The sequence below is a fragment of the Lepidochelys kempii genome, chromosome 8, assembly GCF_965140285.1.
Source record: "Lepidochelys kempii isolate rLepKem1 chromosome 8, rLepKem1.hap1, whole genome shotgun sequence".
Lineage (NCBI taxonomy): Eukaryota > Metazoa > Chordata > Testudines > Cheloniidae > Lepidochelys > Lepidochelys kempii.
In genome coordinates, this window is record NC_136387.1 from 48,552,262 (window position 1) to 48,575,323 (window position 23,062).

At 48.0% G+C, this 23,062-nt stretch overlaps 1 protein-coding gene across 2 annotated transcripts; it reads right to left on the bottom strand.

Moving 5' to 3' along the window:
• Positions 1-491: 491 nt before the first annotated feature.
• ALDH9A1 (aldehyde dehydrogenase 9 family member A1) lies at positions 492-21,625 on the bottom strand. 2 transcript variants are annotated; one of them, XM_073356408.2, is made up of 12 exons: positions 21,467-21,625; positions 20,637-20,840; positions 18,216-18,361; positions 16,649-16,778; positions 15,216-15,350; positions 14,356-14,552; positions 12,705-12,845; positions 11,142-11,330; positions 8,268-8,355; positions 2,953-3,094; positions 1,930-2,042; positions 492-1,396 (listed from the first exon to the last, which is right to left on the bottom strand). In XM_073356408.2, the coding sequence occupies exons 2-12, from the start codon at positions 20,812-20,814 to the stop codon at positions 1,302-1,304; spliced, it is 1,554 nt and encodes a 517-aa protein (XP_073212509.1). In that variant the 5' UTR covers positions 20,815-20,840; positions 21,467-21,625; the 3' UTR covers positions 492-1,301. The 2 variants fall into 2 exon arrangements, with proteins under 2 accessions (XP_073212509.1, XP_073212510.1); XM_073356409.2 differs by having other exon boundaries at positions 21,589-21,608.
• Positions 21,626-23,062: the final 1,437 nt, after the last annotated feature.

Sequence of the window (23,062 nt, forward strand, 5' to 3'; positions counted from 1 at the left end):
CCTCTAAGGGTGGGTGCAGTCTGCTCTGAAGTGCTGCCAATGTTATACTAGCTTGCTGGTGTCCTAGAATTGAACACTATGCTAAGAGCATTGTATATCACCACCTTTCTGGAGTAGTGGAAATCTACCTCTTGAAACAGCCCCAGGAGGCAGTTTTGCACTTGGCAGTGCCTTTCTGTACCCCTTGGATCAGTTCCACTTCTGAGACTCCCTTTGATACTACACTTGATTTAAAAATCCTGTTGCCCTCTAAGTCGCTTATGTAGTGAGTGATCTAGGCAGTAGCTCTGCTGTAGGTGGGACTCAAGAGTTAGCTTTACTAAACTCCAGGCTGGATGGCTTGAGCCTGCTAGAGGCTTAGTCCCTGCTCACACACTAGTCCTCTACCCCACGCTTGAGTTGCAGCTCCTCTCTAAAAAACCAGTCTTCTCCCACTGGCAGGGAGCACTTTGAGCTACAGCTCCAATTCTTCCATAAACAGAACTTTCAGATAAGGCTGTATACCAGAACTTTTATTTGACTGCTAAAATCAAGTAGTATAAAACAGTTTCTCCAAGTGCGTGTGTACACAAAGAATAGCTTGCCTCATTATTGGTGCCTTGGGGGATAAACAATTTTCACTACACCAGCAACTACCCCTAGGTGATTCTAGAGTGGAGCACTAGCACTATTCCATAGCTGCAGGTGGATGCCATTATATACTGCTATCCTCACTGCACAATGAGCTATATTTGGAAAAAGACCCAACCAAGCCTCTGTCAGCAACCACCCACATATAGAGATGGCCAAACGGTGTTCCAACACCCCGCTCTATGCTGAAATAGCTTAGGATAAGGGCATTGCTGTTTAGGAGAAGTCAGGCAGGCTTCTACCAAAGCTCTCATACAGCATAGTGTGCATGAAGGAAACCTAGGCCTACAGAGACTATGGCATCACTGTAGGTTTTCTCCGTGCACAATGAGCTGTCAGAGCATGACCCAGTAGTTAACTAGAAATTGTTACACTAAACAGCTGCTGTGTCTACTGGTACTTACTTCAGTAGCAACAGTTGCTGGTGAAGAATCAAGGTCACTTAATCCAATTTTAGTCCTAGGCAGATTGTGGAGAATGGGACACTCAAACCCGAACCATTTGTCTCCCATCCCCCCTCACAAATGCAAAGGATTGCAGCACACTGCCCCACCCCAGCTTCCCCCATTGGCACAGGACATTCAGAGCACTTGTTACTGCGATCTAGAAGTTCTAGTAGAAATCTCTGGCTGACTGGGACAGCCTGTTGCTCTCCTGTGAGGCCCATGCCATTAGAACACAGATTCCACATCACCCATCTCCACACAGACGGTTTTCAGCTGTGAGTAATACTCAATTCCTGCCTGGCCATTCTCTCTGCCGAACCCTGGAAGGAACAGATGCCATATTCAGGAGTGAGATGGTAGTGCCAGTCATTGCCACCCACCTTCTTATGTTATTGCTCTGTCACTAGTCATGTGGTCAGACTCAGCCATGCACACCTCTGGCCCTTTGGGGAAGGACAACCCTGCCTACAGGCAGCAGTCCAGCATCACTAGCTTCTTGATATGGCATTTCAAGTTATCCCTAGACTGAGTAGCTGAGTCAACTCTGAACTAGGAGCCATAGCAGGCGATGTAACTTCCCTTCCCTTACTTTCTTGGTGTGTAACATTGCAGCCACCTCACCAACCTCCCGCCTTTAGTTTCTAACTGCAGCCCCGAGTGCTCAGAATAGCAACCAAGCTGCTGAGCAGCTTTTGGCTTCCTACAGATGTGACAGCCTCAGTTTTTGGGGTCTCAGCCTAGGATGACACCACTTGATTCTGCTATCACAGGAGTAGGGACATTGATTCCTATATGCTAGAGAGGTTTAAAAGGGAAGCTCTAGTAGGTTTTTCAGAGCTGGTGCCTTGCTCACCTGACATCTTGTATCCTCCAAAGGGCAGCTCCACAGGGCTGACGTTATAGTTGTTAATGAAGCATATTCCAGCCTGGAGAGCAGCAACCACCCTGTGAGCCCGCTGGATATCCCTGTGGGAGAAGGACAAGATTTAGTGCAAGCCTTCCCTTCCATACCAGTCCCCCAACCCTCTGCAGACAGCTCAAGTGGTAGGTATTAAGTCCCACTAGCTGCCTTTGCTCCCCCATGCCCAATAGCAGAGCTGTGCAGAAGTGCATGAGAATCTAGTTCACAGGCACTGGTTTTGACCCTGAGGAGAGAGGCACCCAATCTGTGCCTGCCCAATGGATGTAGCAGCTAATTGCCAGGAAACCTAGGGTGGCACTTAATTTAGAGCTGTTAGCCACTAGTGGCTATCTTGTCCCCCACCACTACAAGGGAAAGCAGGCAAGAGCTGCCTTTGGACACTTGGTGTGTGCATGTCCCAAAATGAGGCAGTGTCTTCCTGTGGCAGGGAAGACAGGCAGGGCTGTGAAGGAGTTTGAGTGGCAGCTGGAGACAAGTTGTTATGAAAAGGGGAAACGGGGGGGGAAGGAAAAACCACCACCAACTATCATTTACAAGTTCTGTACTCTCAGCATGGTGCATTTTGTTAGTCTTTTACACTACAAACTGCTAGGGAAGGAGCCATTTCCTAATCTATGTCTGCACAGTGAGACCCCGTCCTACCTGGAATACAAATAGCAGCAGAGACTACATGTCCAGCACACAGAGGCAGGGACTTTTTGTTCCAGGTTTTGTACAGCACCAGAACAATAGGGTCCCGATCCATGACTGGGAATCCTACGTGCTATGATTATATACAAAAAATAAATAATAGTGCTCTTTCTTGATCTGAGCCATCTTGCTGCTCTCTGTGGCTGTTAGAAGAGAGCATCTCTGAAGCAGAATTGCCACTAGGACTTGGTGTTCTAGTTTGGTAACATTCTTCCCCTATCCCTAGTCCATTTCAAAGGACTGAACACTGCCCCCCACCTGTACCTGGTAAAGACACCACCTGCCAGCCCAAAGGTGGTGTTATTGGCTCTCTCCAGGACCTCCTCCTCGGTGTCAAATGGTAGGATGGACATGACAGGCCCAAAGATCTCCTCTTTCACACACGTCATGTCATCTCTGCAGTCCCCTGAAAGTATTGCAGCACATGTGTATTTGCAGTGCTGAATTATGTATAACCCCAGCCCCACCACAACAATCCTTGACATAGCATCTTAATTGGCACTCCATTGGCCAAGTTGGGAAAGATTTAGGGTAGAATGTGGGAGGGAGGGTGGCATGTCCTACCTCTCACATGCAGAGCAAGCACTAACTTTTACACTCATCCCCCTGACTAGTCATTCCACTGGGCTCCAATCCACAACTTGTGTGTTACTTCTCTATCAAGGCCCCCATGCTCCATCCATTGGGTCCCCATGTCCTATCAAAGCTCCTGAACCTATGAATCCATTGCCTTGCATTGCAACCTGAATCCATTATCTATGTTACTTGTGGGAAATGTTGCAGTTCAGGATTGAAGGGCTAGGCAGAGCTATGTATGAGGCCAAACGAGGGTACTGGCGGGGGAGGGGGGAATGGTGGCATGCGCAAGCTTGCACATCATCTGCCCGTACCATGCCTCCAAGATCCTCCAACAACTAAGACAAATAAAGATCATGTCCAGCCATGGCATTGACATATGACTTCTATCCTGGCTCTGCATTATGCAGGAAGTTGGCAGGCTACCTGCCCACAATTCAGAGCCCTCAGCTGCTGCTTCACATCCCAAATTCCCCTTTAAGCCTACCCACTGTCCATTCTTGTACCAGTATGTCCAGCTCTACCAGCCCTGGGGCTGAACAACTAAAGATGGTTGCAGGAGCTTCAAGAGGGTATAACAAAGGTGGGCAAACTGGGCAGTGTGATAGATTAAATTTAATGTGGGTCAAGGGTATACACCGGACCCTCGCTAGAATGTGGGGTTCAGGATCCATGTGTGGTACCACATTAACATGAGGACCGCGTTATAGCAGGGGCTGCGTTACCCTGGATCCCAAATATTTAAATTTGGGATCCAAAATATTTAAATTTGGGATCCATCGCCGCAACTGTGCTCTAGCGATGCGTGCTCTAGCGAGGGTCCGCTGTATCTACACTGCAGTTGGAGGGGTGATTGCAGCACACAGACATACCTAAACTAGTTGTTTCAAGCTAGCTAGATCAAAACAATAGACGTGAAGCCACGGCAGCAGCATGTATAAACTTCCCTACTCTGAATACATACTTGAACTGCTAGCACTTGCAGCTGCAGTGCTATTATTCAAATGAGCTCAGTCAACGCTAGCTGTGGTCTGTCTACAAGTGCTGCAATCACAGCTCTGATTGCAGTGTTGAAACCCCTAAGCTGCAAAGTCATGCACAGTATGGGACACATTTTCAACTTCTCATAAGCCTTCCTGGGCTCTAAATGAACTCCAAAAAGGGACCTAGGCATTGTTGCGGACAGCTCAAAGACCTCTGCTAGATGCACAGCAGCACTTGAGTGTCAGGAAGCATAAGAAAATGCAGACAATATTGCTACACTGTATAAAAAGTCTGCCCTTGAACACCATGTAGTCAGTTCTGGTCACCCTTTGCAACACAGCCAAGTTAGGAAGGGTCTAAAAATATTAAGAAGACTACAGAAGCTAGGAAGATTGAGACTATTCAGTTGAGAGGAAATGAAAAAGATGGGATGTGCTAAGAAGTGCATTACACAGTTGAGAGAAGGTAGGATCAGGCGCTGCTTTCTCACTCCTTCCAAGAGTGATGTAGTGGTGGGAGTCTGCTATAGACCACTGGACCAGGGGGATGAGGTGGATGAGGCTTTCTTCCGGCAACTTGCAGAAGCTACTAGATTGCACGCCCTGGTTCTCATGGGTGACTTTAATTTTCCTGATATCTTCTGGGAGAGCAATACAGCGGTGCATAGACAATCCAGAAAGTTTTTGGAAAGCGTAGGGGACAATTTCCTGGTGTAAGTGCTAGATGAGCCAAGTAGGGGGGGAGCTTTTCTTGACCTGCTGCTCACAAACAGGGAAGAATTAGTGCTGGAAGCAAAAGTGGATGGGAATCTGGGAGGCAGTGACCATAGTTGGTCGAGTTCAGGATCCTGACACAGGGAAGAAAGGTAAGCAGCAGGATACGGACCCTGGACTTCAGGAAAGCAGACTTCGACTCCCTCAGGAAACGGATGGGTAGGATCCCCTGGGGGACTAACATGAAGGGGAAAGGAGTCCAGGAGAGCTGGCTGTATTTCAAGGAATCCCTGTTGAGGTTACAGGGACAAACCATCCCCATGAGTCGAAAGAATAGTAAATATGGCAGGCGACCAGCTTGGCTTAACAGTGAAATCCTAGCGGATCTTAAACATAAAAAAGAAGCTTACAAGAAGTGGAAGGTTGGACATATGACCAGGGAAGAGTATAAAAATATTGCTCGGGCATGTAGGAATGAAATCAGGAGGGCCAAATCGCACCTGGAGCTGCAGCTAGCAAGAGATGTCAAGAGTAACAAGAGGGGTTTCTTCAGGTATGTTGGCAACAAGAAAAAAGCCAAGGAAAGCGTGGGCCCCTTACTGACTGAGGGAGGCAACCTAGTGACAGAGGATGTGGAAAAAGCTAATGTACTCAATGCTTTTTTTGCCTCTGTCTTCACTAACAAGGACAGCTCCCAGACTGCTGCGCTGGGCATCACAACATGGGGAGTAGATGGCCAACCCTCTGTGGAGAAAGAGGTGGTTAGGGACTATTTAGAAAAGCTGGACGTGCACAAGTCCATGGGGCCGGGCGAGTTGCATCCGAGAGTGCTAGAATTGGCGGCTGTGATTGCAGAGCCATTGGCCATTATCTTTGAAAACTCATGGTGAACGGGGGAAGTCCCAGATGACTGGAAAAAGGCTAATGTAGTGCCAATCTTTAAAAAAGGGAAGGAGGATCCTGTCAGGCCAGTCAGCCTCACCTCAGTCCCTGGAAAAATCATGGAGCAGGTCCTCAAAGAATCAATCCTGAAGCACTTACATGAGAGGAAAGTGATCAGGAACAGTCAGCATGGATTTACCAAGGGAAGGTCATGCCTGACTAATCTAATCACCTTCTATGATGAGATTACTGGTTCCGTGGATGAAGGCAAAGCAGTGGATGTATTGTTTCTTGACTTTAGCAAAGCTTTTGACACGGTCTCCCACAGTATTCTTGTCAGCAAGTTAAAGAAGTATGGGCTGGATGAACGCACTATAAGGTGGGTAGAAATTTGGCTAGATTGTCAGGCTCAACGGGTAGTGATCAATGGCTCCATGTCTAGTTTGCAGCCGGTGTCAAGTGGAGTACCCCAGGGGTCGGTCCTGGGGCCGGTTTTGTTCAATATCTTCATAAATGATATGGAGGATGGTGTGGATTGCACTCTCAGCAAATTTGCGGATGATACTAAACTGGAAGGAGTGGTAGATATGCTGGAGGGCAGGGATAGGATACAGAGGGACCTAGACAAATTGGAGGATTGGGCCAAAAGAAATCTGATGAGGTTCAATAAGGATAAGTGCAGAGTCCTGCACTTAGGACGGAAGAACCCAATGCACAGCTACAGACTAGGGACCGAATGGTTAGGCAGCAGTTCTGCGGAAAAGGACCTAGGGGTGACAGTGGACGAGAAGCTGGATATGAGTCAGCAGTGTGCCCTTGTTGCCAAGAAGGCCAATGGCATTTTGGGATGTATAAGTAGGGGCATAGTGAGCAGATCGAGGGATGTGATTGTTCCCCTCTATTTGACATTGGTGAGGCCTCATCTGGAGTACTGTGTCCAGTTTTGGGCCCCACACTACAAGAAGGATGTGGAAAAATTGGAGAGAGTCCAGCGAAGGGCAACAAAAATGATTAGGGGTCTGGAACACATGACTTATGAGGAGAGGCTGAGGGAACTGGGATTGTTTAGTCTGCAGAAGAGAAGAATGAGGGGGGATTTGATAGCTGCTTTCAACTACCTGAGAGGTGGTTCCAGAGAGGATGGTTCTAGACTATTCTCAGTGGTAGAAGAGGACAGGACAAGGAGTAGTGGTCTCAAGTTGCAGTGGGGGAGGTTTAGGATGGATATTAGGAAAAACTTTTTCACTAGGAGGGTGGTGAAACATTGGAATGCGTTACCTAGGGAGGTGGTAGAATCTCCTTCCTTAGAAATTTTTAAGCATGAGAAGCCCTGGCTGGGATGATTTAGTTGGGGATTGGTCCTGCTTTGAGCAGAGGGTTGGACTAGATGACCTCCTGAGGTCCCTTCCAACCCTGATATTCTATGATTCTATTCCTTAATTTAAAAGTGATCAAAGAAAGTGCATTTTTTAAACTAGAGCCCTGATAAGCCTGAGGAACCCACTGCTAGTAGATGAGATCAAGAGCCCCGTAAGATTCAAGGAGAATTAGGGGTTTTTTTTGTGGGGTTTGTTTTAAGATCATCATCTACAGTTAGGGTTACCATATGCCTGTATTTTCCCAGACGTGTCTGGCTTTTCGGTTCTTAAATCCCTGTCCGGGAGGAATTTTTAAATACCTAAAAACGTCCGGGATTTTGCCATTATTATTTTTCCCCAAGGAAGAGTTGATCATTCAAGAAAGAGCAAATGTTGATCACTCGAGAGAGTGCCCGCTTCCCCCCCACCCAAGCTCCCAGGGGTTGGCTTGCACCGTGAAACAGCTGTTTCGCATGGCTGGGAGGGAGGAGGAGGAGGGGGAATGCAACGTGCTCAGGGGAGGAAGCGGAGACTTTGGGGAAGGGGTTGGAATGGGGGTGGGGAACGGGTGGAGTTGGGGCAGCACTGGGGGGCACGGACAAATGCCATGCACCCCACCCTGTATGGAGTGTCCCCTTTTTTGAATGTTCAAATATGGTAACCCTATCTACAGTTAAATTATCTGGAAAAAGTTTCTTAAAGGGATATCAACTTTCAGGACAAAGAGCAAGCACCATCTACCCAGGATTAGGGAGAAATTTCCAACCCCTTTGGGCCAGTTCTCCTGCAGTTGTCCTTCCTGGGAGTATTAATACATCTTCCTCTGAAGCATCAGATTCTGGTCACTGTCAAAGATATTATACACCACTGATCTTACTCAGTATGTTCCTATGCCTCTAGAGTACCATGTGTTGGGTTCAGTTGTCTGAGCTATACAAACTATCTGAAAAGGGTTACACATTTCACAGGTTTCACTTTAGGCAGAGGGACCGACAGAGCTCGGGAACTTGTTAGCATTAAACCTATGCATATAAAATAGCTCCACTGAGCTGAAGAGGAATCCTACCTAGCACGCAGGGTCGCATATAGTAGCCATTCTTCAGCTTGGGGTCATCAGGAACATACGGCTCCCCGCCACACAGCACCTTTGCCCCCTGAAAATGAGCCAAACTAGAAGGTACACAGGTGTCAGAGAGCCAGCCCACTGCACTGCCCTGATGTGCCTGCTGGCCAGCAGCAGCAGCCTTAGAAGAGGCCTACGGTGGATGGAATTGGCCACAATCACAGGAATAATGAAGTCCAAGAGTCTGGGAGTTTAGCGGGAGGCAACGGTCAAATCAGCTTCAAAGAGAGCTGCCCAGTGAAGGCCCTGGACTGCTTGGGAGGCTAAAAGAGCAGCAGCTGTCACCCTGTGGCTATGTAGGGACCAGAGCAGGCAGTTCTCAGTGACAGGATTAGCCAATTCCCCAAGAGCAGGAAGCCTCCCTCCCTCCTTCCCTTTATACCCACAAAGTACAGGAGAACAGCAGCAGTTGTTTGGGAAAGCCAGGCTGGATTCCCAAGGTTATTTTGGTTCCTTCACCTCCAGAGCTCCTCCAAGAGCTTTAACACAAACTGAGATGCCTAAAGGCTCGAGTAGCATGCGACTGGCTGGACACTTTATGGGGATGTTCATCCCACCCAGAAGGGAAAGGGGTCTGCTCTACTCTACTAGCACCACTGCAGGCAGCAGAATGGAAGTTAGCAATCTGGCACCCCACCACCACCCTTGGCTTGCCCTTGCTCTAATTTTTTTAAAGCATGTGATATCACCAAGCAATACATGCTTTTCGCGGGTGGACTGGAAAGGAAGGGGTTAAAGCAGATGTCTGCAGAAGGCACCCTGCTCTAGTGCTTTGTCCATCAAGTGGTAACTGCAGTTCACCGTGACCCAGCTGTCACTGGGGACAGCATTGACTCGAGTAATCAAGCTGGGACCTATTCTCCCCCCCGCCCCAAAACAGTGTGGACAATTTATTGTGCGCTTTACTACACAAACCCATACCAAATAATTTTAGATACAGATTGAATTGCCTTTGAAAAAAATATATATATGTCCTTTATGGTTTATCTTTGCTACTGAACAGGAGCACCTGTATTCTAGCTCCAAAAATAATGAGCAAACAAAAACACTTCTTGCTTCATCCTAGTTTGGGATTGTGCCATTTTCACTAGCAATCTTGTTTTCCTTTTGGAGATGAATTCAGGAATAATTCAATACATCTGTGTGCACGTGTGACCTTGGCCATAAGAAGATGCAGTTGCTGAGGAGTCTCAAAATGTACATCTGCTTCTCCTGTAGCTTTCCCACTGGAATTATATTCCACGGTGATTTCTGAGAGTTTCAGTGGAGCAAAAAAAAAATGTACGATGTCTTGGGCACAAGCTTGACAGGCTTTCATGTTTTCCCTGGCCAGTGTCTGCTATCAGCTAAGAATTGAAAACCCTTGAGTTTAGAGCCACTCAGAGCCTGAGCAGACAGCATCTGCTGCTGCCCATGCCACAAAGAGAAAGCCTGCCCAAGCAAGCAGATAAAGGAGAAAACTGTTTTCAGCTGTCTGTATTCGGAGCTGGCCAGGGTCCAAAGTTCAAGGCTCTGCCATTCTCCTGTTACAGATGATGATATTGCTAACATGGCTGGTGAAGCCAGGTGCTGCAGTCTCTTGTTAGTATGTCAGAAAGGGTAATGCAGAGCCCTAGACTTGGCCTGTGGCTAGAAGAATGCCTTTCCCACTGCTTTGTTTGAAGAGCCCAGTAAGCTGTAATTTGAATCTGCCCCGGTGATCTGTTACTGGCCTGGCGTGTTAAACAGAGCTCTGCAGTTAAACTTTAAACCAGGACTGTCAGACTCATTCTGGGGAGAGAGACAAATTCAGCTTTTCATAGGGGCACCTAGTACAAGTTCAGGACAACAGTCTCCTCTCGACCCATAACAGAGCTCCAACTGGGATCAATAGGAAGTTTGCACAAAGATCAAGGGTGAAATCTGGCCTGTATGTAATAACTTTGGACCAGCCCCTCAGCTGGTGCAAATTAGCATTCCTCCAGTGGAGCTATACCAGTTTACACCAGTTAAGGATCTGGCCCTTAGTTGTTCATTTCATGGTCATGTTCAGCAGGAAAATATTCTTCACTTCAGAATGACCCTTACTTCCATTATTTGTCTCTCTTCCCTCCCTGTCTGTCCCCTACTTTCATCCCCCTGCATTTTGTTCTCTGCACCCTCGCAATTCTACCCTCTTCAGGGTACACCCCAAACCCCTTCCCAATTCCTGATGCTAAAGTGATCTGCAGTTAAATAGTTAGTGCTGACATATGAACATCATTAGACTTAGCATGGCTAGACCAAAGGCATTAACAGGCGTTGGGAAAGTTCACCAGTCTCAAAGCTATTATATCCAGGCTGCTTGCAGACGAGGCATGCATCACTTCACTGGTTACGCTTGGGTCAAATCTAGAAGGTTCTCATTGCAAACACAAGACCTACCATTTTGTTTTTAAATGAAAGCGGAGATTCTACAGTATTCAAATATGCCCCATAAACAGATCAAGCAAGCCAGGTGTTTGCCACCTCTGCTTTACATGATACAATGTGTACTATCCATCCTCATGACCCCATAGCCCTGCTGAGACACTAATATCAGAGTGGTAAGATATCATACCACTCTGATTCAAGATTAAGCCATTGTGTCAGTTTTAATCCAGGGTCCCTTCTATATGTACCCTCTTGGCATGTGTAATTCAACCTCAGCAGGGAAAGGGCTTCACCCCAGAAAGGGTAGGGAGAACATGCTGCCTGTCTATTAAACTAGCAGCAGAGGGAGATGGAAAGTCCCTTCCCCAACATGTGAGACTCTTTCCAGCAAGCCTCCTCAAATCCAAGAAAGCCAGATGCTCTTACCTGCTCCTTTGCCTGTGTAATGAACCCCAGGACTCGCTCCAGGTGGGGGCGGCTGATCAGGGCCCCCATCCTTGTGTCTTCCAGAAGTGGATCTCCAATTTTAATCTTCTGGGTGCGTTTCACCACTTCCTTTGTGAAGGCCTCCAGGATCTCCCTCTGCACAAACACTCGAGTGCCATTGCAGCAAACCTGGGACATCAGAATCAGCAGTATCTTATAGAAGGCTCTTTAGGGGGAACAAGTAACATACCATAGTCCCCCACAGGACTCCCCACTGGCACATTATCCTACCCACTGAAGCCGCACATACACCAACCACTTGTTTCACTTGCAGCTGAATCCCATTTCTTGGAGGAAGTATAAGTGGCTATTAAGGGACCAATGTACCTACCAAGTTTAACCCCCTCACGATCTTCCCTCAAACATATTGGGAGTGAGCTGAAGGACTTGAACTCCTTTCCCTATCACCAGCTCCATATGGGCCACTAGCATGATTGCTGTTTGCATGGCAGCCTGATTGATTAGAGAGGAGCTCAGAACAGCCTAGGGGCCTTCCTTCCCAACTCTGGGGCTGTTTGGATACAGAAGTGAATTGCATTATGCAGCTCAGTCCATCGCCAGGGGCAATAAAGGCAAAGGGATTGATTGCTGTTCCCTCTCACCACAAAACACATCACATGCAAGTATTTTAGTGGTCTCGGTGCCACCAAGTGGTGAAAATATATACGGCCACCAGCAGGGATAATCAGAGTTAGCTGTTCAAACCCCAAAGATGCTCCAAAGGGACACATAAGCATTTAGCTATTATGGCAATAGATGTTACAGAAAGCCCCAAAGTGCCCCAGGGGCTGGGCCCACAGGGGGTAAACATCTTGCAGGCTGGCATGGGAGCATCATCAGCGAGCCAGAGAGAAAAGCCCCACACTGCTGCAGACTCACAGCAGCTGATCTAGTCAGTAACGGAATCCAAAGAGACCACAGTAGGGAGGCAGAGCCATACATTCTGATCTCTGTGCTGCGGGCTTGATTCCAAGAGCCAAGATGCAGGAATAGCTGATCTTAGGGGCTGGTATCTTACACAGAAGAAGCTCCTGGAGCCACCCCCTCCACTCCAGAGAATGATGCTACCTGCTGGGGCAAGTGAGGAAGGAGCTAGAGGTGGCACAGTAGGAGGCATTCGAACCTCAGTTTTGCCCTCTATTGTGATTCTCCCTGGAGGCAGAATCCAGGAGACATCCCCTCAGACAGCAGGGTGTGTGCGAGAGCCCTGCTTAATCCCGCTCCTGCGGACCCCTGTCCCGCTGCAGGGTTCTACACTAGTCAGGTGCAGAGCTCCAGTGTGTGACCTTCCCCAAGCCTCTGCAAGAAACCTCATGAACAGGTTCCATCATGGGCACTGCTCCCCAGGGCACTTTCTCCTATCATGTACAAGGAGGGTGAATATAACTTGAGTCTTTTAGGACGTCAATCGCTGTAGTATCTGTGGGACTGGAGATGTGGAAGGGAGGGAGACATGAGAGTAGAGTAAGCAGGTAGCATTCACATCCCGTTGGAGCTACACACCTCGCCTTGCGTGAGGAAGTTGGCCATCAGGGCTCCATTCACGGCATTTTCCAGGATGCTGTCAGAGAATATGATGAGGGGGGACTTGCCCCCCAGCTCCAGGGTGACTGGTTTTATGCCTTTGGCCGACATCTCCATGATCTAATACAAACAAAGATAGAAGGGACAGGCTGCTGGGGGCCCAACCAGGAACAGGAACCACAAACAGGACTGTGAGGGCCCAACCCAGGTCCAGAAGGGCCACAGGAGATGGCAAATACATGGCCCCCATTCTAGAGATGGGGGGAGGGGGAGGAGAGGAGAAATTCACCCCTGGCCCACACACATGCCCTTTGCAACAACAGAAGTCAGTCAAAGGTGGGGACTGCATTTTTTATTTTAGTGGGGGGCACTCATGACTGTTCCCATACTGCTGCCCCATGATGGCGCAAGAGACTTTTTGTTGATTAAAACGTAGTTGAAACCTAAAGAGCTGTGCACGCTGAAAATTTACAGTTTTAAGGGTGTATAAATTTTAACACGTAATAGACTAATTGAATGCAAGGATCCAGATACACAGCACCAGTCAAGGGTGTACATAGGGCACATCATCTAGACTAGCAGGGCACGTGTGTGTGTGTGTCTGTGAAAATATCTACAATACCAGAAGCAGAGTGACCCAGTCTGTGCTGTGCTACTCTGCTCTTCAGGTAGTTTTGGGGCCTCACCTGCCTCAGGGAATGGACAAGGGCTCTGGTTTCTCAGCAAAGAGACTTTGTCAGGGACTGCAAGAGGTTGCGGGGGGTGAGGGGGAGAGGTATTTTTGTTTGCTTCTGAAAAGGCAGCAGCTACAAGCTGAGGGGAATGAGCTAGATCTCCATCCCCACCACGGGAGATGGCCAGGATCAGTTAGCATCCCACACAAATGGAGGACCCCTGCTTGATGGTCCAGGGGGAAATGCTTGAGTTCTAGGCTCACATGGGCCCAGGATAAATCTTCCCCAGCTCCAAAGAACTAAATTGTCTCACTGCGTGCACATGAGCAGAATTTGCTGTAGGTCAGGGTTTATTCCCCAAGATACTGTTGCTAGGTAAGCAGCTGTCCAATAATGTGGGGTAGAAAATTACTAACAATGATTGCTACCCTCCTTCCTCTAGGGAAAAAGGGGTCTCTGCATATTAATATATCTTGAGTTTGGGTTGATTGGAGGGAAACATATTAGTTTCCAGGAGTTCCCATGTGTTGTCTTTCTGATAGTTCAAAACACATCCTGACCCAGGTTTACCCATTTAGGTACCTGTATTTATTCCCTGCTAGAGAACCCTCTCTTCACCAGACCATAACAGGCTGAACAGTTTAAGACTATCAGAGCAGAGACTCTCCATAGATTTAATAGCTCCTCTCTAGAGCAGAGAGGACCTTCAAGCCTCCCACCCCGCAAAAAAACCCCACAACTAGTACTCCAGGCAGGCCCTTATAGCATAAGTACAGCCTGACATTTCTGTGCCATATTTGAATAGCTGTAAGGCATGCCCCATGTGCCCAGCCATTCTCCAGGGCAGGCTGCTTGTGCACAGGCTTGTGGGAGGGTCTGCCTCTGCTGCATGTCCTCTGGTATTCGTGCCATAATTAGAAGTCCCTTGCCCTCCCACCTAGCAGAGTGGTCTTTACCTTGATACCAGTTGGTACGCTCCCAGTGAAAGAGACTTTGGACACATCCTGGTGCTGGCACAGAAACTGGCCAGTGGCAGCTCCACCTTGCACCACGTTGAATAGCCCATTGGGCACACCAGCCTGGGTGAAGATCTCTGCCAGCATTACCACTGAGATGGGGGTGAGGGGAGATGGCTTGTAGATCATGGCGTTACCTATGTGAATCCAGTACGGAGGGGAGGGAGTAGAGGGGGTGTTAAAATCGGAGCAACACTCGGGACAGGGAGGCAGGGGATTTCACATTCAAATATCTCACCCTCCAGGAGGGCAATGGATTTTGCAGAGACTGAAAACAGGAGAGCAACTGGAAGTTTTACCCCTTTCAATCCCGACAAGGCACCCAGGCAGGGCAGCGACAGCATTCACAAATGCAGTATTTTCAGTAACTGATGAAATGGGGACACAAAGGGGAGCAAGTGCAACTGAGGTCACACAGCAGCAGGAAGGAGCTAGTATGGTACCTGCCACCGGAACCAAGTCAGAAGGAGGAGCAGGGACACTGCTTTGCTGGCCCTACCTCTTTGCTCCCTCCTCTCTCTCTCATCTTTCACTGAAACTCTTACCTGTTTGGTGTGAAGCAACAGCAGCACCCCCTTCCTGTCATGCTCCCGCCCCATAACTTATTTGCTAACTCTCCTTTGCCTTGTTCCCCTCCCAGACAGAAAAAGTTTCTCTGAGAAACAGACCTAAGACAAACAGATCCTTCTTCACCCACTAATGGAGCTCTTAGTCCATGAATGCTTAACCCCTGACCCTCTTTCACCACACGATCACCCACATCACAAAGAAATCTTGCACAGACAGGGGGGTCTCATTACCACAAGCCAAGGCTGGGGCAGATTTCCAACAGGCAATCTGGAAGGGGTAGTTCCAGGCTCCGATCCCAACACATACCCCAAGCGCCTCTCTTCGGGTGTAAGCAAAGGATCCCCCAGGAAGCTGGATGTGCTGACCTTGGCGGGGATAAATACAGGTGCATGAGAACATATGGAGTTAGCTGAGCAAACTAACAAAGAACCTTCGAGCCTCCAGACAGCTTCAGATCTACTTTCCTGTCTCAGTGCCAAAGTGGGATCTAGCAAATCCCTCTATACTAACAGGTTTGCAAGTGCCCCAAGACCAGTAGCACCAAATGGGGTTTGCCCAAAGCGGTCTTAAGATTTTGACTCAAGGAAAAGCTCCACCTCTTAGTGAATTTGAGAGTGAAATCCCCACAATGCCACTGGAACTAGCAAAAGGACAGAGACTAAAGAAAAAATTTACTGCTGGCCCAGGGGGGTGTCTACAAGCCCACTGAAGCCAGCTGCAATTTATTATGCCAACAGTGGCAGGAAGGTCTTGTGGTTAAGGCACTGGCCTGGGAGCCAGGCAATCTGGGTTCAATTTCCAGTTCTGTTACAGACTCCATGTGTGACTTTGAGCAAGTTACATCTTTCTGTGCCTCAGTTTCTCCATCTGTAAAAAGGAGAGAATAAGCCCCTCTTCTCCCACCCTTTATTTTGTTTATTTATGCTGTAAATTCTTCAGAGCAGGAACTCTCTCTCACTAAATGTATAAACAGCACCCTAGCACAATGGGGCCCTGATCTCAGCTGGGGCTTTCAGGTCTGGATAACAGCAAATTTGGTCCCTGAATATAAAGACAAAAAAGGAAATATAACTCCCATCTGTTAGCTGCTTTACTACAGCCTCACCCATTTATATTTAGAGCTGTGCTCCCACCCCCAGACTATCAGCAGAGCCATCCCTAAGAGGAGATGTTAAATCAGGGTCCAGTCTGCATTGTCTGGTGAAAGCGGAAAGTCGCAAGGCACTTCTAAAAAGAAGCCAGGGACATCATTGGAGGTGTAGCCAGTTACCTTTCTCCCATCACAATCAGCATCAGTGTCCCAAGACGATAAATGGACTCTTGCTACATGTACAATGGCTGCCCTGTTTACCTGGTCACTGCTTTCCAGCCCAATTTAATCCCTAGGCACTCCAGCTGAGGTCAATGGAGTCACACAGGTTTTAAAGCAGGACAGAGTTTGCCCCCCATGTCTAACTCACCACTGCATAAAAAGTGTTGACGCACCTGGGATAGGAAACATGGTGTCTGAAACCAAAATTCTACCCTATTCCAAATAGCCAGGGACTTTCTAGGAGTCCTAAGATTTAATCATCATCTGACTAAACGATCATTGAGGTATACGAATGACTGTCTCACAGCTGCGGAAAAGGAATGAGGCTCCAGTGACTAGTATAGCTCTCACCTGCTATAGCCCCTGCTAAACCTGCATAATACTCCAGGCACTGCCAAGATATGTCAATGTCCACTCTGGCTTCAAAGATGGATTTCCCATTATTGATGGTTTCCATGGTGGCAATTTCTTCCCTCCGTTCCTGTAAGAACAGCACAGTAACAGCATTAGACAGACTGTGGCACCAGCCACAGCATGCTAGCTGCTTTCCAAACGCAGATGAAGACAATCTTTGCCATCAGTGATAACCCAACCGTCTCTACAAGAAGGAGTTTTCCACTTGCCATTTACCAGCTTGTCAATGTGTTGAGCTGGGTGTAGAGAAGTATCTAACAAAGACCTGCTGGGGACCTGCCATAGGTCTACTCTTGCTTCACTTCCCTATTTAGATTTATTGATCATTTCAATTTAGAAATGGGAGTAAACAAAACATTAAGGAAGTTCACAGATGATACCAAATTGGGAGGAACTGCAAAGAGCAGGGACAAGAAAAATCCAAAAGGGACCTAAAGAGGCTAGAACCATGGATTTAAAGATAAATACATTCTACTGGTAAATCATCTTTATCACCGGACTGCCCTGAACATGGCATTACAATTCCACTGTAGGGGTCAGACAGCAGGAGAAGCTGGACTATGAAGGAAAAAATAAGCACAAATCCCTCCAAAAATATAGCAGAGGCAAACCTAAAATGCAGACATGTATTCTTTCATTTGTCCTAGCAAGAGTCCCATTCTAATGCATTCCAGTTACAGGGTTACTGCACTAAGCCCAGGCCAACACTGCAAACTTACATTGGTATAACTACGTTGCTCAGGGGTGTGGAAAATCCACACCCTTGAGCGACACAATGACACTGATTTAACTCCCAGTGTAGAAAATGCTATGTCAATAGAGGGACAGAAGCTCCCCCACAGGCGTAGGCAGTGTCTTCACTGAGCACTACAGGTTAGTGTAGTTAAGTGTACATAAGCTCTCAGTAGTTATGAAGATAAGACAGTGTAACAGTTATCCAATTTAAGTTCCAAAAGCAAATGGAGACAGGGATAGTGCCCTGTACTTTCTGCAGGCACAGAAGTTCTGGACTTTGGGACTTTCACTTCTAGCAAGCTTACGTGGATTTGTATAGGTCTGCTGCAAACAAAACTAAGTTTACTATAAGGATACAGAAACTACAGTAGTGGAGTAAGCAATCCAGAGACCTCAACTCAGGCATAAATTTGGCTTATATTCTTTGGGAAAGGGGAGGCGCAAGTGACAAGGGAGGCAGGCAGGCAGGCAGGCACTTTAGGGCTCAGAAGAGAAGACTTAGCTAGTGGTCACAATTCCACAAACAAAGCTACCTTGATGAGACTGGAGGCCCATCCCTGCCCAAGGAAATCTCTCTGCTGATCAAGTATGACTTTCAAAATGTACATTATTCATGCAATTTGAATAAATGGTACCGCATTAGTGGTCTTATCTAGTGCTGCAAGCACAGCCCAACAGCAAGCTGTGAAGGGTTAAAAGAACAGCTCAGGAAGAGGATCAAGGACAGGACCACATCATTCCAACACAAGAGAAAAGCTTCACCACATACCCGGATAATCCTGGCAGCCTCCAGCAGAACCCTGCTCCGCTCCATGCCCGATTTCTGGCTCCATATCTTAAAGGCAGCTTTGGCACTCTGCACAGCCAGATCCACCTCCTTCTCCCCAGAGAAGAGAAACTTGCCCATCACTCGACCTAAGAAAAAAAAGGTTTATATTTCAGAGCTTTCGTTCAGAGATTTTTGCCATTAACCTCGCTATTAGCGAGCGTTTATAGGAGTAGCACCAATGAGATCCATGGTTTACAGTATCAGAAGAAGTGTTCATTCTGTCTCCTACTGCTTTTATATGTATGCTAACAGATTTTAAGGCCATAAAGAATCACTGTGATCATCTAGTCTGACCTCCTGTCTAGAGGATTTCATCTAGTAATTCCTACACTGAGCCCAATAACTTGTGGTTGAACTACAGCATCTTTTAAAAAGACATCCAATCTCAATTTAAAGATTTCATGTGGTGAAGAATCCACCACAAACCATGGTGAACTGTTTCAATGGTTAGTTAACTCTGCTGTTCAAATTTTGCTCCCTATTTCCAGTTAGAATTTGTCAAGCTTCGACTTCCACTTGTTGAATCTTATGTCTTTATCTGCAAGATTAAAGCACCTCCTCCCTGTGTTGATTCCGTAGGACTTGGGATAACCCAATAACACCCATTTCAAACATCCTCTCCCCAAAAGCCTTCTAATCCCAGCATTTTAAGACAGTTATAATTTTTAATACGTTTTGAACAGGTCATCTGCCAGTACCAGAAGTTGGTATTGGATCACCAAGGGCCAGATCCTGTAGAATTCTGCATGGATCTTCCATTAAAGTCAGTGGTCATTCTGCTTATGGCCTGGGTGCAGGGCTGGGCTGCAGAGGTTGGTACTGGTATGGACTATGCCAGCTTCTGGTATTGACACTAATTCCAAGCATTATTTGCTAAAATACCGACAGACATCCTGCCTCTGAATATGACCATTATGCTACTAGCACCAAGTATTATCTGCTAGAACTATTATTTTTCCCAGGTGCCCTCCTTGAGACACCGTAAAGGGATCTGACTTTTAGAGAATGGGTGCCCAATGCCTTATGAAAATCAGAACTGTTTAAGGGGTCTCAACCTGAGACACTTAAAAGTCACAAGACTCTTTTGAAAACCTTGGCATAATTCACTAGTGTGAAGGGTGGCCAGGGCAGAAAGGAGAAGCAGCTACATGAAGATTTGAAATCCTTTAAGCATTTGAGGAGCAGCACCAAAGGCAATTCCCACATAAGTAGAAGCTTGTGCTTGCGTTTTCTAACTATCCTACGGGTTACTGGCTGGTGTGTCAGTGCTGAATTTCCATCAGAGGTAGTCATTCAACCCAAATACTGGCTCTAAGGCAAATTCACACTTTTCTGAATGCCACTGCACAGCATCTACAGATATTCTCACAGACAATGCGACTGATGTGAAGAGTGGAGGTGCTGGCAGGAGAGAGTGGGATGCTGTATACTCAGAGGTGGCAAAGGGAAAAGAACTAGGTGTGTGCGCCCCACAAGGCGGTAGCAGTGCAAGGCACCTGGCCAGAGAGATGAGAAAAGTCCATGCTTTCCTGTCTACCTCATCACACCGGGGATTTGCCAAGTGCCTTTGCTGTTTCGCCCCATTCTGTTAAGTATGAAAGAGCACTGGGCTTAGTCTACAGGAGGACTTGGGACCCAACTAGCCCCAGGGCTGATGCCAACAGAATGAGAAATCCAGGCCACTTATCAGGTGCTGTGGCAATATTTGCTGCACTAACTCTTTCTCCTGAGCCCTTATACCAGATAGCACTTCCTTTTTCTATCCCATGCAAGTCTAAATGGAAGAGAAGCTGTTCCAGGGCTCTGGAGCTGCGCTCCGGCTCCGCTCCAGCTCCAGGCAAAAACCTGCAGCGCCACTGCTCCGGAGCTGCTCCACGGGCTCTACTCCAAAGCCCTGTGTTAAACAACAACATCTTTATGAGTAAGACAAGCTATGTAAGTACTACCCAAATTGAAGGCAGTGTTGCTGTAGCAGTGTTGGTCTAAAGATAATAGAGAGACAAGGTAGGTGAGGTAATATCTTTTACTGAACCAATTTCTGCTGCTGAAAGAAATCAGTAAAGAAAGCTATTTAAGCGTGGAAGTTTGTCTCTTTCACCAACAGAATTTGGTTGAATAAAAGATATTATCTAACCCACCTTGTCTCCCCAAGTTGAAGGAACAATTACTTGGAGACATTGCAATGTGCTAGGCCTCGCAGTGCAGCTTGGGATTTCATCTGCTGTGTCTATCTAGTATTCCAATCCAGTTCATGGGCACTGGCAGGTTGTTATAGATCTTCAGGCAATTTCTACTGAGAATACAGCAGCTCCTCCTTGGCTCCAGGATCCCAGGCCCCACAGAAAGCAGTCAGTTAGTTACCTGTTGCTGGCTCATTCACCTCCTCACTGTGGCTTCCATCCACGGGCTGAATTCGGGCCCCTGCCCGGTAGTTGAGTGGTTGCTGCAAGAGGAAGGTGCCGGTTTTGCTGCTCATGGTGGCGAAGGGGAGGAAGGAGCAGAATCGAGGTAAAAGGAACAGGCTGTGCCGTGGGAGCATCCAGGGGGCAAGGCAACAGGAACAGGCTATAGAGAAAGAGAAACAGAGACAGGTGTCAGTCACAAAGTGCCCAGGCTCATTTCCAGGAACCACCAGCACCACCCCACACAAGAAGGAGAAGGGCCCCTTGCATTGGAGGAAGAATTGGGGCAGGGGGTGCAAAATCCCCATAATCCCACCAGGGGAAGGTACCCCACTGCTGGAAAGTGGGAGAAGGTATGAAATCCCCCATGACCCCCTGCAGAGGGGACCCTGGCTGCGCAGGGGGTGGGTGGGCAGGGTAAGAGGTATGAAATCCCCCATAAGTCCCTGAATAGCAGACCCTGACACTGGGGTGGAGAGCAGGGAAGGGGTATGAAATCCCCTATAACACCCCCTGCAGAAGGAACCCTAGCACGGGGGAGGGGTAAAGTATTAGGGTGATCAGACAGCAAATCTGAAAAATCGAGACAGAGGGTTGGGGATAATAGGAGCCTATATAAGAAAAAGACCCCAAAATCGGGACATCTGGTCATCCTATATAGTATCCCCCATAGCTCCCCTAGGGAGGTGCCCCAACACGGGGCGGGGGGGGGGGATGAAATCTCCCATAACACCCCGCGGGGCCCAGCGCCGAGGCGCCCAAGTCCCGAGGGGAAGGACCCAAAGCTACCCGAGGCGCTGCAGGCGGAGGGGACGGCAGCCCCGCAGCTGAGAGAACGGAGCCGGGAGCTCGTGCAGCTGGCGGGACTCAGCTCAGGAACAGCTCCGTGCAGCGGGACGACTCGACTTTACCCTGGCGCGGCGCGGCCCCGGCCCCGCCCCCGGCCCCGCCCCCTTTGTGCGTAGCCCTGCGAGCAGAAGCCTTGTGTATCGCCTCGCTCCCTACCACAAGCCTCGCGCTGGAGGAGTGTGCGCATGGGCACGGGGCCCCCCTTCCCCCGCGGGTGACCACGAGGGATACGGGGCCGTGCTCGCTGTGGGATCCAGGTTGAGCCTGGGGGGCGGGGTGGGTCAGACTCGCTCTCCCGCGGGGCTCTGCCCCCTGTCTCCACACACCTCGCGGGGAGCCCGCTGCCCCAGTATCCTGGCGCGGTCCTGCCTCAGAAAACCGCACACCTTCTGCACGCAGTTTAATCTACTCCACCCAACCCTACCCAAAACGCAGCCAAACTCTGCCCCAAACCCACCCAAAATCTACCCAAATCCTACCTATGCAACCCTCCCCTAACACTACCCCAAACCTGCCCAAACCCTACCTGTCCAACCTCCCCAAACACTTCCCCAAACCTGGCCAAACCCTCATTCCCAAACTCTCATTCCTTTTCCTTAGCTAATAAACCTTTACTTAGTTTACTACAGAATTTGCTACCAATTTTGTCTTTGGTGTGAGATCTGAGGTGCAAATCAACATGGGTGAGTGACAAGTCTCTTGGGACTGGGTGTATCCTGGAATATTTGTGATTTCTGATATAAGTGGCCATTTATCACATAGTCCAGTTTGCCTAAGTGGCAAGATAGAGGAGTGTCTATCTGTGGCTCCATTATAAGAGTACTGTAGTACTTTGGGACTTCACTTTTGGTACTAGGTTGGTGAAATCTAATTATAGAACATAGCACCAGTTTGCAGTGTCTGCTTTTGACAGTCTGAGCTGAGGTAGACACTCATGGTTGTGAGCCACTCCACCGTGTGACACAATCCAAATTAGGATCCACTAAAATCCATCATAGCATCTGCATACTCTGAAAGTGACCTTAGAATTTGAGGAGAGGATCACATCCCGATTTGCTTTGACTACTTACTTTACATTTTATTTAAAACTTATTTTTAGCCTTCCAAAAAAATTCCCAGTGCTCAAGCAGGATTTGAAGTCATAGTCTTTCCAATTAAACAACTCGTGTTTGAAGCTGGACAGCAGAGCATCTCTGTTGCAGACAAGCATCAACAGGTAGGCAGTGATAATTTCAGGGGTAAGAGGAGGGGCATGCAGCCAGTCCTGCAAGCAACCACTCTATTGGTGTTATCACAGATGGGGGAAGTATGTGTGCAAATCTGTGCTAGCACCATGCCACAGATTGGTGGCCACACAATTACTGCATTTAGCCAATCTCCCAGGGAGTTTTGTGTCTGCAAAGGGTTAATGCAGCTTTGAGAAGCAAAAAGCATGCCAGTGAGGTTTGCAGGATTGGCAACCCCAAATGTTCAAAGACATTGTACTGAGTCATTGCCAAAACAGCATGAGATTTTAAAAAATAGTAATACAATTTG

Bases quoted from the DNA above. Each gene is read 5' to 3' on its own strand.
- ALDH9A1 (XM_073356408.2), bottom strand. From the start codon at position 20,814: ATGCTCCCACGGCACAGCCTGTTCCTTTTACCTCGATTCTGCTCCTTC. The intron at 14,553-15,215 runs GTAATGAGACCC...GGATTCACATAG, and splicing joins TGCCCCAGCCTTGGCTTGTG to GTAACGCCATGATCTACAAG. The intron at 3,095-8,267 runs GTAGGATTCCTC...CAATACTTTCAG, and splicing joins TATGCGACCCTGCGTGCTAG to GGGACTGCAGAGATGACATG.